The sequence below is a fragment of the Labeo rohita genome, chromosome 4 (genome assembly GCF_022985175.1).
Source record: "Labeo rohita strain BAU-BD-2019 chromosome 4, IGBB_LRoh.1.0, whole genome shotgun sequence".
In the NCBI taxonomy this organism is placed as follows: Eukaryota; Metazoa; Chordata; class Actinopteri; order Cypriniformes; family Cyprinidae; genus Labeo; species Labeo rohita.
Window position 1 is genome coordinate 23,425,790 of NC_066872.1, and position 18,977 is coordinate 23,444,766.

Below are 18,977 nucleotides of genomic sequence, written 5' to 3' on the forward strand. Positions count from 1 at the left end.
AGTTCTGCCAATGAGAGTTCTTTGTTAACAAAGCTGGGCAACGTCAGTGGGGGGCGGCAGTGCTAGTTGACAGAAAGCCACTGAAAACAAGGGCATTTGCACATGTTTAAGCCTATTATTTCTCTTAAATATCATGCACTAGAATATAAATCATTGTAGCTAGCTACACTAAAATATATAACTTTTTTTATATAAATATATAAGAATTTTTCAAATTCTGTTTATTATAATTGATAGTTACACCACTTGACCTTTTTTAAGAAAATTCATAAATAAAAAAAGTTAGTTTAAAAAATCTGATTTGTTAAGCCGCGTTCAGACTGTCAGCCCAAATCTGATTTTTGTGCAAATCCGATTCAAATCTGATCATATTTAGAAAGTCTGAATGGCAACGAACAACATGAAATCGTGATTTTTGATTTTTGCAAATCCGTTATGAGCTACATTCGTATGTAGTTTGGAATCCTATTCAAATCGCAGTTCTGGAATCAGTTACTGACTCAAACCTAAACTGATCTTCTGTAATTGTTAAGCTTGTATATGATAATTTAGATACTGACTATGAATTTGTCACAACAACAAGGCCAGTATTACTCACCAGTAGATCCCTTGGGACAATTCATGGCAACTGGGCGTCCAAAACTGGTCCTGGGCCACCAAATTCCAGCGTCAAAGGCCTTTGGGCACCCCTCATACACAACTGAAGGGTGAAGAAAGGAAACATAATGATACTCACTTTGGACTTCACTAGTGTAGATAGACATTACCACATCTTTCATTTAAACTCAAACCAGGTTGGAGGAAATCAGTCCATACCTTCACAGCCCGTGCTAGTCACTTCAGAGAAGGGGTTGTCACAACGGTTGCACTGTCGCCCAATCACACCCGCCTTGCAGGGGCACTGACCCGTCTCTGGGTCGCAAGTACGTGAATTGGCACCCAAATGGAAGCAGTCACAGGGGAAACAAGTGTCACTGTCTTTTGGTTGATAGTAGTTGTCCTGTGTGTAAGAGATACAACCATCAACATTTGTGGACAACAAGACCAGTCTGAAAGGCTCAGACCACTTTGGGTAAATTATGTAATATTTCATCTTCATACTTTGCAGCGGCATTCTCCAGTAGTCTTGTTGCAGTCAGGGTTGAAGCCTTTGCTGACATCACAGTTGCAAGGACCGCACATGGGGTTGCCCCACCAACCCCGAGGACATGGTTTTTCCACCCTGTGTGCAGAGAAAAAGAAAGTATTTTTTACTACTGTAAAGTGACATCATTTGCAAAGTTTACACGTTACACGTTTTAACCTGCAACATCTGAACATCTCACTCTCAGATCACCAATGCGTCAAGCAAATCAACCAATAAGAACCTTCTCATCAATCACTTGCAGGATTTGTCATGGTGTAGAGATCAAAAGATTAGATGTGAGAGTTGGCAGACTTTAGACGATAAGTAATAACACAAAACTGGCGACTGGAAACTGATGAGAAACAGGATTGTGCCTGTTTGAGCAAGCAAATAAAGACAGACTCCCCAAGCAAACAAATTTTAACATCATTGTCTTGGATGGTCGAAGACCGTTTTACAGGTGTATATATATACATAATTTATCCTGTGCATTACACGTAAAACAGGTGATTTAGAAAAGTCCCCAGACATGCTCTAAAGATTGGTAAGTCAGCAAGGAAAATGACTATGCATAATTGTAATAGCATAATGAAATGGCTTATTGGCTTATAAATAAGAAGAGAAATGCTATTGACGTCAGAGGTTGTGTGTCAGTGTATTTTAATGCAAAGCTCGACAAAAAAGTTAAATTGACCTAATAAGCCTATGCCATGTTAATAACTGCATATTTTTATGGTCATAGTAATTCATTTCCATTTGATTTTAATTACATATTTATTTACTCTTCTTCATGAAAATTCAGTACTGTTTTGGGTCACCCTTGATGTCAAATGTGACATTTCCATACTTAAGTACAACAGGGCAACATACTGTATGTTTGAGGTTTGTTGGCCAAGTATTTGCATAAAGTATGTTTTTGACCTTAACAAAAATTGCTAATAAAGTTCTAGGGCTGCCACTGACTAAAGGTTTTTCTAGTCGACTTGTAGTTGTTCATTTTAAGCTTCAGTCAAATATGTGTTGCATGTTTATTAATAAACCAATAATGAGACTTTAATTGCCTACATAACCTAATAAGCGCTTAAGCACAAGCCAAAAAAAAAAAAAAAAAAAAAAAAAAACTAGCCACAATGCACTGTCAGATATAATAATTATGAAAGGGTTAGGGAAAAACAACAAGAAGACTGCATTATCGTTTTAATAATCTATTGATAAACTAGCACTTTGTTTTTGTTTTTTTTAAGAGGCAACACTGACTTGTCATCTCAGCATCTCTTATTATGTTATGTTTCATACGGATTACATAATCTGAGAATATTAGTTTTCTATTTTAATTGGTTCATTTAAAAGTAGATATTTCACTCTCTATAGACATATTTTTCATGTCTGTAAGGCAAGTATACACAGTTTCGAGGTTTCACGCTCAAGTTCACAGAGACCGAGAAGGCAAAAAGCGCATCCTGTTTGCTTTAATTATTTTACAAAACCACGTTTCGTTGTTACTCTGAGTGCACACAAATAAATGTGCACACAAAACGCACTGGCGCTTCCATCTGTCATGCATAAAGTGCTACTATTCAGCTTCCAGACTCTGCACAGACACTTGAATAGCGCACATTGTAAGCAGAGTAAGCAACTAATAAAATTTTGGCCTACCAATGGTTAGTCTACTATTAGGGGTCAGCCCTATAAAGTTCCAAGATATTATTTAATGTTCTGTTGCTATTTTTTTCATTGATGGCCAGTAAAATGTCAGCTGGAGGTCAACACAATTCCACTGTGGACTTATTTCAGAACACTGAGGCTGAGGAAAAAATTCCTTGTCTGCAGTCCTCTCCTTAAAATGTGCAGACAGCAGGGCCTCATGGTGCTTATTAACTCAGCATCAGGTGCTAGCAGCGTGTTTGGGTCTTAATCTAATAGAGGACAGTCATGTCAACAGACTAAGTAAAGAACCAGACAAAAAGACATCCCATGTGTAAGTGATGAGACAGCGTGACATTCATCGCTGATCAGTAAGTTTAGCAGATTAAATATGAAAATAAAAAGGAAGTTAATAATTCTGTGAAGCTTGTGTGGACTTGTGATAGGGTGTACTGTGTTGTTTTCCCCTGTTTTGTGGAGAAGAGCCAACACAGTGACAGACACACCCACAAACACAAACCACTGGAATGAAGATGACTTCTATAATGCAAATCATTTACTCTGATACACTGCACAACTGCAATGCAAATTTCAGACACTGTCAGAAATTTAAACATCTCGCAAGTCTGCCGGTCTTTGTATAATATATACTGTATAGCATATCTGAACTGCTTTATTGCTTGTATTGTTGCATAATGTAAATTATAATATTCCTCAGTTCTAATCTGGTAAATGTGACTAATGGGCCAGTTGCATAAACAATCACTAGTTAAGACTGTGTCTTAAGAACTAGTTTCACCAACTAGCAGTAGACAAGGAGTAATCAGTCTTACTTTTCATATTCCAATTATACCAATCTAGCTTTTTGTAACTGAATTAAAAAAAAGTTATGACCCATCTTGAAGGGAAAAAAAATAGATCACTAACATTTTAAGACTAGTCTAAGCAGTTTATTCAACTGGCCCCATGTTTATAAAGGTCAGTTTAATCAGCAATAACCTTGTTTCAGCCATTAAATTAGAAAAAAGTAGGTTATTGTGACCTTTTCATCTCGGAATTGCCAGATATGAACTCACAATCTCAAGTTATAAAACCCACAATTACAAGCTTATATCTCACATGTCAGAATTGCGGTATATAGATTTGCAATTATGAGAAAAATGTAACCAAAAAAATCACAGGATATATAGATGATATAATTGTGTTATAGAATATAAATCGCAGGATATAATTGTGAGAAATAAATCCAGAACTGTGAGACAAACTCGCATCTAACTTTCTTTTTTTCTCACAATTGTGGATTTATATCTTGCAATTTACACTCAAATAGTGAAATATAGTGATCTGTTATTTTCTATTTTTTTTTTTCGCATGCGTACTCTGCGCACTCAATACAGTTAGGGTATGTTAAAAACCTCCTGTCTTGTTTTCTCCTCCAACTTCAAAATCGTCCTACATCGCTGCAGAAGTACCGACCCAGTGTTTATAAAGTAAACGCAAAGACGATCAAACACCCTTTACAAAAAAGGTGAAACAGTGATGTAGAACGATATTGAAGTTGGAATCTCAAACTGGAGTGCACCGAGTTAGACAAGATAAGCATTTGTGGTTAAAAAGTGTATAAATATGAATTTATTTAAGAAAATGACAGATCGTTTAACTAGAAAAGACCCTTATTCCTTGGCTGGGATCATTTGAAACTGCATTGATACTGCATTTTTAACTTTCAGTCCGTTGAGCACCATTAAAGTCTACTCTATGGAGAAAAATCCTTTAATGTTTTCCTCAAAAAACTTAACATCTTTGCTACTAAAGAAAGAAAGACATGGATATCTTGGATGACATGGGGGTGAGTAAATTATCAGGAAATTTTTATTCTGGAAGTGGAGTAATCCTTTAGCTAAAAAAATCTACTTTTGTTCAAAAGATGAATGAAACCCATACAGGTTTGGAATGACATGAGGGTGAGTAAATAATGACAAGATTTCCATTAATTCGCTTAACCAGCAAGATTCATAGGTCAGTCACCTTCATTAGAAAGTTAGTCACGCTAGTTTGTTTAGCAGTACGGCCATGCTGGTTCACCAAAATTGGCACTAACTAGAATAAACATGTCTGGTCTTATCTGGTACTGTATCCGGTATGCGACTTACTTGTTCTCACAATACTGTCCGTAGTAGTCCTGACTGCACTCGCATGTGTAACCGTGAGAGGAGCTCGGCTTACGAACACACGTGGACAAATGCTCACAGGGGTTCAGATGACATGCATCAACACAGTCTTTGCCAAAGAAACCTGTGAGTGACAGAAAGAGAAAAAGAACGAAAGAAAGAGAATTTGATGAATGCCCTCAAACTGAAATCAGATGCATCTGTACAAATGGAGTGAATGTGATGCAGGTGTCAGTACCGGGGTCACAGATGCAGGTGTGTGCATTCCAGTCGTCTGTGCACTGGCTGTTGTCAGGGCAGATGTTGGAATCGCAGGGGTTGGCCATATCACAGCCTTCTTCCACATGGATCTTTAATGCCTGATGCATGTTGATGTTAGCCGTGTTGGTGGCAGTCTCCCCCATCCTGACACCCTGTGACACAAGTTTACATAAAGTCAGTCACCCTTCACTTATTCTTGAGAAAGTTTTTTCTAAGATCACACACCCAAATTCATCAAAAGTGTGTTTCAGGGTATTTTTATGTATTTATTTTCAAATAAATGCTGTTCTTTTGAACTTTCTATTGATCAAAATCCTAAAATGTTTCATGGTTTCTATAAAAATATTAAAGGAGAAGTTCACTTCCGGAACAAAAATTAACAGATAATTTACTCACCCCTTTGTCATCCAAGATAGTTGTGTCTTTCTTTCTTCAGTCGTAAAGAAATTATGTTTCTTGAGGAAAACATTTCAGAATTTCTCCCCATATAGTGGACTTCAATGGTGCCCCGAGTTTGAACTTCCAAAATGCAGTTTCAATGCAGCTTCAAATGGCTCTAAATGATCCCAGCCAAGGAAGAAGGGTCTTATCTAAATTGACAGTTTATATACTTTTTAACCTCAAATGCTCATCTTGTCTCTGCAATGCATATGTGTGTAATCCGGGTCAATACAGTTAGGGTAGGTTGAAAAACTCCTATCTCGTTTTCTTCTTTAAAGTCAAAATCATCCTACATTGCTGTTTTACCTTTTTTGTAAAGAGCGTTTGATGTTCTTTGCATGTTCACTTTGTAAACACTCGGTCGGGACTTCTGAAGAATACGAGATGGGAGTATTTCGACAACTGTATTGACCGTATTGATCCAGAAAAAAACAGAGTTCACGCAGACTTAGACAAGACGAGTTTTTAAGGTTAAAAAGTATATAAATTGTCAATTTGTTTCAAAAATGACTTATTGTTTCGCTAGATAAGACCCTTCTTCCTCGGCTGGGATCATTAGAGCCATCTGAAACTGCATTGAAGCTGCATTTTGGAAGTTAAACTCCACTATATGGAGACAATTCCTCAATTCTTTTCCTCAAGAAACATAATTTCTTATTGACTGAAAAAAAGACATCTTTGATGACAAGGGGGTGAGTAGATTATCTGTACATTTTTGTTCGGGAAGTGAAGTTCTCCCTTAAGCAGCACAACTGTTTTCAACACTGATAATATGTAAAAAAAAAAATATATATATATATATATGACAAATCAGACTTGAGTAACGGCTGTTGAAAATTCAGCTTTCCCATCACAGAAACAAATCTTCATTAACTAAGCTTTGAAGAATGCTTGGGATGTTTAGATAATTTACCTCACATTAATTTGGCATTCAATTATAGGTGGTTTTCAAATATGCTGTCACAATACAATCATCAGCTGTCAATGATGTCATATCTTCTTCAATAGGTAGAGTTGACAGTCCATCACGCATTCTGAATTCATGCTTAATCCAAGTTTAGTTTTGCCCCCATCTGTGTTTACAATGCATTTCTAACAACAGTACACGCCTTATGTATGAAAGCTAGAACACGTTTGTTGATTCACAACTGCTATTGTATCATGCAGGGAAAAAGATTGAAGGGCTTTCTCTCGGTCTCACCTGCATGCATCCCTTAAAACCCTGCAGGACGCTGGTACCCTGTTCCAGAAGTCCACCAATGAACAGACTCCTCAGCTTGAGTCCAGGCAGCTCGTTTCCAATCTCTGCTGACTTCTGTAAAGCATGGAAGACTTCAGTAAACAGGTTTCAGCAAAGACTGTTCTGTTTTGTTAAAACCAGAAAACTGACCTTGAACATGTCGTAGTCCAGGAACACATGTGCCATGTACTTTGTGTCCTTCCCATCTTTGCTGCTCCTCAGCTCCACAAGAAGGTGATGCCATTCCCCGTCATTCACTCGGACTTCTAGGAAATCCAGCGTGGCCACTTTCTGGTCTCCCAGAAGTACTTCAAACCGCACATACTTGTCCCTTATCTTAGAAAAGGTCAGGAAATGGTTTAAATTGACAATGAATTTACATCAAATAAGAATGACTTGTATTTGACTCTTACCAGAAGGTTAACTTGAGATGTGACGCCAGCATTGACTTGCATTAGGGTTGCGGTCCCGCTGCTCTGTCTGGTGCGAAACATTAGGCTGATGTACCAGGGCACAGCGATTGTGATATCGGGGTCATTCCATGACACCATGGCATGACCATCAAAGTGCTGCGGCGAAGGCATGACTGCAAGAAAGTAAGAAACAGTTATGACTGACTGCATTAAAAAAAAAGAGGCTTTTTCCAGGAAAAAGGAAACCTTTTGGCTCTGAGCCACGTATTAGGCACATATTTAAAGGAGTGGAAAAGCCTTAAACAAACCAAGACTTATCAGCGATGTACTCCCGTCTACTGTTTGATTTGTGTGCGGGTAATCAAATAGCAGAAGTGTGATGGTATGGAAATACTTCAGCTATGAGCCCTGACATTTACGAGTCCCAGAAAGCCCCAGAAAACCAAGCCTCAGTAATTTTACATTCACGCTTATGCTTTTGACCTACGCTTTACTGTGAATAACAATGAAATCTAGTTTTGAAATGAATTTTAATACCTTCACACACATTGACTGGAAATCAAACTCATGGCCTTTTTTTTTCAAGTACTATTCTAAGTACTAATTTGAAATTTCTCAGTATACTGCGGTGACCAGGAAATTATGTTACAGTTAAATAAACAGTTTACCCAAAAATGAAAATTTGATCATAATCATCATCGTTCCAAACCTGTATGACTACTGTGATATTTTGGAGTTCATCTATGAAATTGAAGTCAATAGTTATCAAATCTGTTTTGTATCCAACATTCTTAAAAATATCTTCTTTTATGTTCCACAGAAGATCATACAGGTTTGGAACAGCATGAAGATGAGTTAACTATCCATTTAAAACCATCTTTTAAATTGGGCCCTGGCAAATACCCACAATGCATTGTTTTGTACAGGCAAGCTCAACCCATATCGTCCTTTCTTTCAAAAAAAAAAAAAATAAAAAAAATGTAAAAAAGTATATATTCTTTGAGTTTGATTCATGATTCTCAAAAAATTTTAAGATTTCTGAAGTTTGAAGATGCATAATGAACTCAAGTATCACAAACATTTCCAGATGACACTAAAATGACTGAAGTTTGAGAAGTCGCCAAGGAACTGCCAGCCATAGCAGGCTGAATTACGTGTTTTACTAGAGATGGACACTCTATCTGTGCTATGGCAGAAGTGTAGAGATGATAATATCTAAATTACGCTCTGCTCGATCTGGAAACAAGCCATTAGCTCTAAAACAGAGCTATCCTGTAACGAAAACAAACCGCAAATTGGGGCTACTTCAGGCATCCATCTAATCAGCATCAAAAATAACACTCTTTCCTGGCAGGCATGCTTCCCTGCCAAAACATAAAATTGGAGAAGGCTCTTTCAGTCAACACGGTTGTTTGTTAGATGATGACATGACTTGAACATCCAGAATTTATAACGGAGCGCTGCCCCAACAGGCCTGTGGAGGGACCTAAAAGAAACCAGCGTGATTCACGCTATCCCTTATTGTTTGGTGCCCCAAGCCTTACAGAATGTCCACCCTCTAAAAACAGCCAGTGGGGATGTCAGGTACACTATCATTTGGGTCGTTCAAACACATGCAAACACACCCACTTTCATACACGTCTGTCAATTAATCACAGTGGAGTTGTAAAGTAGTGTGTAAAGTCCTGTTGAGTATGCATCAGAATTGACTGCCAATGATGGCAAATGTGGCAAATTTATTGGGCTGTAAACTGTGTCAAGCATGTTTTCCCAACCAACAAGAGCAATGACTTCAAATCCACCAAAGAATGAGGTAAGAACAGAAGGTTGTGTACTTCCTGTAGCTGTAAGCATATGTGGGAACAGTCATTTTAATCCAGACTGACAGTTACTCCTTATAAAACCTACTGAGCTTAAAACTTATTTATTTTCTGAGATATCTCATTTTGAGCTAAATCTAAGACAGCTTTGCTGTATGCTTAACAGAGATGACAATCCCAGAATGCATTGCAAAAAGCATGGTGAAAGAGTTGAGAGAAAAATATGAATATACACTTGAAGTCAAAGGTTTACATACACCTTGCAGAATCTGCAAAATGTTAATTATCTTACCCAAATAAGAGGGATCATACAAAGTGCATGTTATTTTTTAATTAGTGCTGACCTGAATAGGAAATTTCATATAAAAGACGATTACATTACATAGAGTCCACAAGAGGAAATAACAAATGAGTTTATAAAAATTATACCGTTCAAAAGTGTACATACACTTGATTCTTAAAACTGTGTTGTTACCTGAATGCACAGAGCCCAGAAATTAATAGCAACGGCCCTGCCTGAATGATCCACAGCTGTGCTTTTTTGTATTGTGATAGTTATTCATAAGTCCCTTGTTTGTCCTGAACAGTTAAACTGCCTGCTGTTCATCAGAAAAAATCCTTCAGGTCCCACAAATTCTTTGGTTTTCAGCATTCATGTGTATTTGAACCCTTTCTAACAATGACTGTATGATTTTGAGATCCATCTTTTCACATTGAGGACAACTGAAGGACTCATATGCAACTATTACAAGAAAGTTCAAACGCTCACTGATGTTTCAGAAGGAAGCATGATGCATTAAGAGCCGGGGGTGAAAACTTTTGAAAAGAATGAAGATGTTTACATATTTTGCCTAAATATTATATATATATGTAACCCTGGATCACAAAACCAGTCATAAGGGTCAATTTTTCAAAATTGAGATTTATACATCATCTGAAATCTGAATAAATAAGCTTTCCATTGATGTATGGTTTGTTAGGACAATATTTGGTCGATATACAGCTATTTGAAAACCTGGAATCTGCAAAAAAGTCAAAATATTGAGAAAATTACCTTTAAAGCTGTCCAAATGAAGTTGTTAACAATGTATATTACTAATCAAAGATTAAGTTTTCATATATTTACAGTAGGAATTTTACAAAATATCTTCAGGGAACATGATCTTTACTTAATTTCCTAATGATTTTTGCCATAAAAGAAAAATCAATAATTTTGACCCATACAATGTATTTTTGGCTATTGCTACAAATATACCCCAGCAACTTAAAACTGGTTTTGTGGTCCAGGGTCACATATATTTCATTTAGTACTGCCCTTCAGAAGCTACAGAAGACACTTACATGTTTCCCAGAACACAACATAAGTTAAATTTACCCTGATCTTCAAATTCAAAAGTTTTTCACCCCCCAGCTCTTGTGTTTCCTTCTGAAGCATCAGTGAGTGTTTGAACCTTCTGTAATAGTTGCATATAAGCCCCTTAGTTGTAAAATATCTTATTCACATCAGTACTAAATAAAAAATAACATGTATTTTGTATGATCCCTCTTATTTTAGTAAAATAAGTAACATTTTGCAGATTCTGCAAGGTGTATGTAAACTTTTGACTTAAACTGCAAATCTAATTAAAATGGACCATTTTACCTTTTTTATTTTTATTTTAACACATTAGAGTATCAAGGTGTTAGCTTAGCAACATATGCTTAATGCATATTGATGCTTATCTGTGAAGACATTTCCCTTTCAGGAAACACCATTACATTAACGCCACTGCCTGCTTCCTTTAAGTCCGTGAGCAATCGACACCTAGTTCAAAATAACAAACGCACACACGGATGTTCGACGCATGCATGCACAAGCATTCGTGTCCAGTGGCACGCTACCAAATAGTCCCACCTACCTTGATCGCAGTTCTTGCCGCCCCGTCCTTCAGGACAGTCACAAAAGTAGGTGTTCCACTTATTTTCACACTGAGCACCATGCTGACACAAACCCTCATAGCAGAAGTTCTTCTTCGCTGGACAGCCTGACAGTACAGTAAATATACCGGTTTTGAGTTACATCAATCTAAAAACAAGTTTGCAATGCAAACTATAATTTTGAATTGTGTTATGGTTTGTGTCAGACCTTCAGTGGTGCCATTGTTGGCGATGTAACTGGCCATGTCTACGGATTTACTGTCAATCATCAGGTTCCTCATGCAACCCACAAAGTCCCGGTTCCGTATAGGGAAATCCTCTGGAAGGTTGGGCACCCCGCCAAGCAGAAGAGGCCCAGTGAGGTCCAAAGACCTAAAGAGGGAAAACAAAACTTTAAAATGTGCCACCAAACTCTCTAACAAGTTAATGGCATCAAAAGCTCACAATCTAGTGAGCTGTCCTGCTTTGTACTGTCTAAAGCCTAAAGTATACATTGTTTTTTTTATGTATATCCTAGTATGCACTGCGTATTAGTACAGTATGCACGAGTTTTCATGTGCCTTGAATTTTATACCAATTAGTTGGCAAGGGGGCTAAAGAACAACAAGAACCAAACTACTGGAAACAGCAACAACAACATATGCCCGAATTAGCAATTTGATTTTTTTATAATTTTTGGAGAGAAATAGCGCAAACACTTGACAAAGATGAACCTTTCTAGTGCAAATTTGTCGAGTGCCTGTGTTCACAGATGCTATAAAAATGGAGCATACTTCGAAACGCTATGAATTCAGTTCTACACATACGTGAAAGCCCACATTTTACTTCACTTTTTGCGCATACATTTAAAGTACAGTTTAGGTCATAAGTTTACATACACCTTGCAGAATAAATGTTAATTATTTTACCAAAATAATAGGAATCATACAAAATGCATGTTATTTTTTATTTATTACTAACCTAAATAAGATATATCACATAAAGGATAATTACATATAGTCCACGGGAGAAAATAATAGTTGAATTTATAAAAATGGCTCCAATCACTTGATTTGTAATACTGTGTTGTTACCTGAATTATCCACATTTGTGTGTTTTGTTTTGTTGTTGTTTTTTAGTGATAGTTGTTCATAAGTCCCTTGTTGGTCCTGAACAGTTAAACTGCCTGCTGTTTTTCAGAAAAATCCTTCAAGTTCCAATTTATTTATTTATTTATTTATTTATTTTTGGTTTTTGTGTATTTGAACCCTTTTCAGCCATGACTGTATGATTTTGAGATCCATCTTTTCACACTAAGGGACTTATATGAAACTATTACAGAAGGTCCAAATGCTCACTGATGCTTCAGAAGGAAACCCAAATGCATTAAGAGCCAGGGAGTGAAAACTTTTTGAATTTGAAGATCAGGGTAAATTTAACTTATTTTGTGTTCTGGGAAACATGTAAGTATCTTCTGTAGCTTCTGAAGGGCACTACTAAATAATAATTAAAAAAAGATTTAGTAGGGGTGTGACGAGACACTTATCCCACAAGACGAGACGAGACATGAGACTGGGTTCACGAGAATGAGACGAGACGAGATTTTTAAACTTTTCTTAAGAAATCCCCAATGATGAAATATATAGGGAAAATAGTCTTTTATTCAACTGAAAAAGACCAAATGCAAAGAAATGTAGGTGCATTTTGAACTTTATGAAATTAAACTTTCATTTTTATGAATTATATGCAGTAATAAACAACATTTAAACAAGACTTTCACGATTCTGGATAAATTGAGAATCCCAGTTGTTTTTAATAAATTGGAGACCATGATTTTCTCACGAGTCTGGAGACAAAAGATTAGAAAACTAATATAAAATAACTTCATTTACTAGTGGTTCTGACAAACTGTTCATTGCTTAAGTCTTTTAAAAATATATATTCATTTAAACAAACAAACAAAAAAAAAAACATTCAATGAAGCAGTCAGTGTCTCACTTCATTAAGACTATTGAAATCTCTTTCGTTTTGATCGCTACTGTAGACGATGTGTTTATACCCAACCTATAAACTTTTATCCCAGTACTTCTATTATTTAAATGTCTGTAACACATAAATAATGATTATAATGTGGTTAAAAAGACTGTTCAAAAAAGTGTGTTGCTCTTTCTGCGTTTACATTTACCCTGACCCTCTGATTCATTAACGTGGGCAGCGACAAAACGTGCTTTTCACACTCCACTGACACTCGTGATATGAAACAGTCCTAATAGACATAGCTAAATCTTTGTCATTCAGGAATAAGATTCCGTGGGTGTTTGAATCGAGATCTTGATATTTTAAGGATTAATCGTGCAGCTCTAGTGTAAACACTGTAAAATGTTATACCGTCACAAGATCTCGCGAGATCCGACTGAGATCCGACAAAGGCTAAAAACAGTAATATTGTGAACACTATAAACAGTTTAATAAAGATTCCAACAGTAAAATTTCGAACTTTCTTGTATGATGTAAATTATCATAAAACTATAAGATTTTCCTTATATTTGACACCTTCTGATCCCTCATAATAGCATAGCTAAAAAGGATTATGAGAAAAGCAAGACAGGTAAAAGGGGGTGTGACCTGTCCTGGCCAATCTGTCAATCACTGTGTCCATGACAACACAGCCATAGGGAGTGGAATGTTGCCATGCAGTATAAAACAGGTCGGTGCTTATCAGACTGGAGCGACGGGTTAAACCTTCAAATTTATCTGTTGTTCTTTCTTTGAAGTATTTTAATGCACAGCCCTGTTCTAGCATGCAACAATATCTGATGCAGCAATTGCCACTTAAAAGTATGAGAAGATCTTTCACAAATGAAAGATTTTTGGACATGTGTCCTGAAAGATTCCAAATGGGCGTGAGAGAGTAAACAAAAGTGTTATTATGAATAATTACCAAAGAATAATTATCAGAAGAATACGTTCTTGTCTGATTTATACAGACAGAGGGATACACTCACTTCTTCTGTCCTGTCTGGGTGCCTTGGGCAGCGCAGGAGTAGTTGCCGATCTGACTGCCGAACCGCACGGCCATGGCGATGTCACAGTCGTCCACCGCGACTACGGCCACCTTTTCACTCGATGGGCCTTGAGGCAACCCCAAATGACTTATCTTAGGCTGAAAACAGAAGAAATGCAAAAGAAGCTACAGATTAAAACAAACATGATGACCACAGACTCACAGAAACATATTTTGAAACCAGATTTTTACACCTTCTGAAGACAGTGAGAGTGTTGTTCATTCTTGCAAAACTAGCAACAGTTTTTGCTATCCACTTTCTTGTATTTATTCTTATATTAAATGTGCACTTGTACTGTACTTCATCTTAAAAGTATGTTTCTGAAACTATATTTGCATATAATATACAAGTCAAAAGTTTTTGAACAGTAAGATTTTTCATGTTTTTTTTTTTTTTTTTAAGAGTTCTCTTCTGTTCACCAACCCTGCTTTTTTTTTAATTCAAAATAGACAGTAATATTGTGAAATATTTTTACTATTTAAAATAACTGTTTTTATTGGAATATTTTTTAAAATGTAATTTATTCCTGTGATCAAACCTAAATTTTCGGCATCATTACTTCATCATTACATCTTTAATGTCACATGGTCCTTCAGAAAACATTCTAATATGCTGATTTGAATTTTTGTTTGTTTGTTTTTTCTTTCTTTCTTTCTCTTTCTTTCTTTCTTTCTTTCTTTTTCCTTTTTTTTTTTTTTTTTTTTTTTGAACAGCAAATCAGAATATTAGAACGATTTCTAAGGGATCATGTGACTAGAGTAATGATGCAAAAATTCAGCTTTGAAATCACAGGAATAAATTACATTTTAAAATATTTTCAAATAGAAAACAGTTATTTTAAACACTAAAAATATTTCAAAATGTTATCAAATAAATGCTTGTTTTGTGAGCAGAAGAGACTTCTTTAAAAAACATAAAAAAATCTTACAGTTCAAAAACTTTTGATGGGTAGTGTAATATTAATGAAATAAAAGGCCACTTAAGTGTAAATCATTGTTTTAATAATTTTTCATTGTGCTTTAAATATATATACTTAATTTTATGTGTGGACCCACTTACTAAATCAAATTTAAAGTACTTTGTTGGATTCAATAGTACAATTTAAATTGATGTATTTTAAACAGAATAAACTCTAACCTTTAAAAATGTGTAATTACAGATTCAAATACATGGCATACAAATGCCAAAAGAAAATACATTAAATTATATTTTAGTTTACCATAAATGTTTGTCAGTGTATTTGGCAGTACACTTTAACCATATTTCAATGACATAAAAGTAATTATGAAAGTACATATTAAGTCCTAAAATTACATATTAAGTACTGAAGTCCTACTTAAATTGATTCAGCTAATTGTATTTAATATAAATGTAAAATATAATACATTTTAATTTTATCGCAGTTAACGTAACTCTAAAGTTACTCTTGCTAAAGTGCATTTTTTTCACATGGGTACATAAATAATATGTAATACTGCAAGTAATCTTATGCATTGCAAACATTGTTGCAGATTCTCATCTTTTTCTATTCTAGTACAGACACCAGCCTCTTGCAATGTAGTCATCTGATCTAATCAATATTTTTTAAACAATTGTAAAATTTTAATTATGTTTTTTTTTTTTTTTTTTAAATTCTGTAAATTACAGAAATGTTTCAACTAACACCTTTCATGTAATCTCATTTCAGAAGTCTATTTCATGAGTATGTTCCTAATGTAAAGATGATTCCGGATGTTTATAGAATCCCATGCGCACACATGCGTGAATGCACGAGCTCAAAGATCAAAGCTGTTTACAGGAGATATATCTATGTCCCATGTGTTAGCTCCAAACACCAAGCTCAGGGCAGATGTGGGTCATTTGTCTGGCTGTGTAATGCACGGCAGGAAAGTGACAGTCGGAAAGAAAAGTTGTGTCGTGTGTAAGCATTTACTCCCAGCACTGCACACTTTCCAATGCACAGCAGCTTTATCTGAACTATCACTGCCACTCCTACAGAAATGACTTTTTCCTGCTGCAAAAAAACACTCACATTTTCCATTAAGTGCCATCTGAGTCTATGTTTCTTTTTGCCTTCCTCTTGCTATATATATATATGAATATCTCTCTTAGCGTTTACTTCAAATACTGACAAACAAAGTCCCAGGGGTTAATTTTATTAATACGAACAGATTTCAACTTATTTTATTACTTGATGGTCACATTACTGTTTGCAACTTGCAGACGTCTTCTATTTATAGAATTTTCGTTTACCCTCATCCTAGACCACAACTTTCAATTCTTAACTATAACAAAACATCATTTATAATCAAAAAAGCAATCACACAAACAAATGAATAACTGAATGAATGACTGATTGAATGAATGAGTGAAATAAACAGAATAGTTTTGTTTTCCAATCAAACAAACTATGTAAAACGCAGGAAAACATGATGTTATTAATGACTTTAATATGATTGATGATTATATCAAATTGTAATTGTAAATAGTGTATTTAGGCTCCAAAATTCTAACTAGGAAATTTAAAAGACAAAGAAGCAAATTTTACGAAAAAAATACATGAATAAAATGCAATGTTGAGGAAAGTAGATATGTTATTTGAAAGAAAGAAAGAAAGAAAGAAAGAAAAAGGCAAGGATGACAATTGTCTTGTAATACATATGATGCTGGGCATAGTTTAGTCGTTAGTTAGTAGTTTAGCAGTTTATTTAATTTATCATTTTTAATGTTTATATTTTAAAAGCACAAAGAACAAAAGTGCCTATAGTTTAAAAATCATTCAAAATGATACAGTTATACCTGTATAAAATGTATTTTCTACTTTTTTTTTCTCTCTCTGTCTGTCTAGCTGTAGGCATATTTTATCAGTTTCCCATGGAAATGTAAAGGATGAATAGAACAGGAATCTTAAGGAGCATGGTCTCACACACAAATCCTACCAGGGCAGACCAAAGTAGACAAAAGCAGCTTCAAAGATCTTATAGGAGTCTGTCTTTCAAAGGAAACACACTGTTTAGGTGAATTTTGCCACATTCATCTGGCCTGTTTCCAGCAGGATATGAGGGTGTGAGGTATTATTCAGATGGATATCTGTGGTCATGCTGGGTGCTTTCAACACATATCTGGCTCCTAATCTGGAACCGCTTGTATATACACACTTTGTATACTTGTATGGCATGCTTTCTTATTTGTTTTTAAATAATTACGTATAAATCTTACATTTTAAGATTTACACTTAACATTAATATTTTCATTTTTCAAATTTACAGCATAACTATAAAATTATATCAGGATTTAACATGTGGATTTATATGAAGGACTTAAATTTATGTTTTAAATATATTTTTTTAATTGTTTAGTTTGAATTAATCATTTAGATTTAGATTCAGGATTTGAGAAGACAAATTCTATTTAAATATTTAAAAATGTAATTGGTTGATATTTATGTCTTTTAAAAAAAAATATCTGTAATCCTATACTCACGCCACACATTCAACTTAGGAACTGACTTTATTTACTGGGTCTTATTCAAAAAACAGAACTAACAAATTTATATGTAAATTGTTAATGCAGCCATTTTTATAAGAACTGCTGAATTGAAATTACAACTTAAAGAAAAGAACAAAAAGTACAAAACCAACAAACAATTATATATCACATGACTTGGAGCACAATAACTGTGTGCCTTGTACCATGCAGCACAACAGTCAACAACAGACCGGGTCAGGTATGTTCTCCCAACTGCCTTTGATTTAGGAGCTCAGCTTCATGCTGCTTGATTTCTCTCATTTATCTGACCCCTTAATCGGTGAAGTAGAAAAACAACACTCCAGCTGCCAAACGCTGCAGGAAACCACTGTTTTTTAGAAAGCCACCATCCGAAAAATCACAAAAGGCAGCGATAAGACACAGTTCATGATTTGCTGAATGAGACCAAATGTATTGTTATACTAGCAGAGTGGCCTAGAACATCTCCTTCCTCATCAACTTCCTCTTTTTACTGTTCAATGATTCATTCGTGCATAAAATTCCGAAAACAAGTCTTTATATTGTTTCATCAAAATGTAATAACTTGCTCTCCCAATAAAAAAAACTCAGTTATTTACTCTTGCTCTATTCTCATCCTGATCTCATGACGAAAACGCACCTGTGGGAACTTATTCGCAAGATGCGAAATATGTATCGCCATGTACATTTCGTGTGAAATGTCCACTGAGTGGCGCTAAAACAGTGTTTGTTTTTTTTCCCCCGGAACAGATGAATGTACATATGGTACGTTTTATGTGACATTGGTTTTGTATTTGTCACCACAGTTCTGACTTGAAATATCCATTGAGTGGTGCTATAACCCTAAAATAATGTACCATCTGCACTACACCTAAACCTACCCGATGGTATGAGCAAAAGGGAATGTGACGTAAAAACGCAATCATGCCGTTTTAGCTTGTTTTTCGATCTCTCATTTTTCAGCTCTTTCATTCTGAGACATGTTTTTTACAGGATTCGTACCCAAGGATTCCGCATCCTAAGTCCCATTTTGTGCCGACTTAATTACCGAGCAGGCTTGTTACATCTGGAAAAGCGAAACATATGGAAATCATAACTACCAAAACGATTAAAAGAGCTCGCTGTTTTACTGCCTCTAGTGTTCATTTCTGTTGGAAACTGTAGTGATATATACATATTGTTTTTTTACGTCTTGCGAAAAAGGTATGTTTTCATCATGAAATCAGGTAGTCTATCAGTAAGGAAATAGCTACTTAAACCTTGTTTTAGTAAACTCGGTTATTAAGACTTCCTCTATTCTCAATCTGTTCTAATGACAAAAACGTACCTGTGGGAATATTTTCGCAAGATGCGAAATACGTATCACCATGTACGTTTCGTGACATATTCAATG

At 35.5% G+C, this 18,977-nt stretch overlaps 1 protein-coding gene across 5 annotated transcripts in view; it reads right to left on the reverse strand.

Annotated features, from left to right (window-relative positions):
- Positions 1–18,977, reverse strand: part of celsr1a (cadherin EGF LAG seven-pass G-type receptor 1a) — a 94,004-nt gene that overhangs the window by 17,072 nt on the left and 57,955 nt on the right. For all 5 annotated transcript variants that reach the window (XM_051108573.1, XM_051108572.1, XM_051108570.1 and 2 more), the window contains 11 exons: positions 14,018–14,175; positions 11,242–11,405; positions 11,015–11,140; positions 7,297–7,469; positions 7,034–7,219; positions 6,845–6,958; positions 5,180–5,354; positions 4,924–5,065; positions 1,102–1,222; positions 817–1,000; positions 599–700 (listed from right to left, as the gene is read on the reverse strand). In XM_051108573.1, the coding sequence (XP_050964530.1) occupies positions 599–700; positions 817–1,000; positions 1,102–1,222; positions 4,924–5,065; positions 5,180–5,354; positions 6,845–6,958; positions 7,034–7,219; positions 7,297–7,469; positions 11,015–11,140; positions 11,242–11,405; positions 14,018–14,175 (1,645 nt within the window). The remainder of the gene's footprint in view (positions 1–598; positions 701–816; positions 1,001–1,101; positions 1,223–4,923; positions 5,066–5,179; positions 5,355–6,844; positions 6,959–7,033; positions 7,220–7,296; positions 7,470–11,014; positions 11,141–11,241; positions 11,406–14,017; positions 14,176–18,977) is intronic.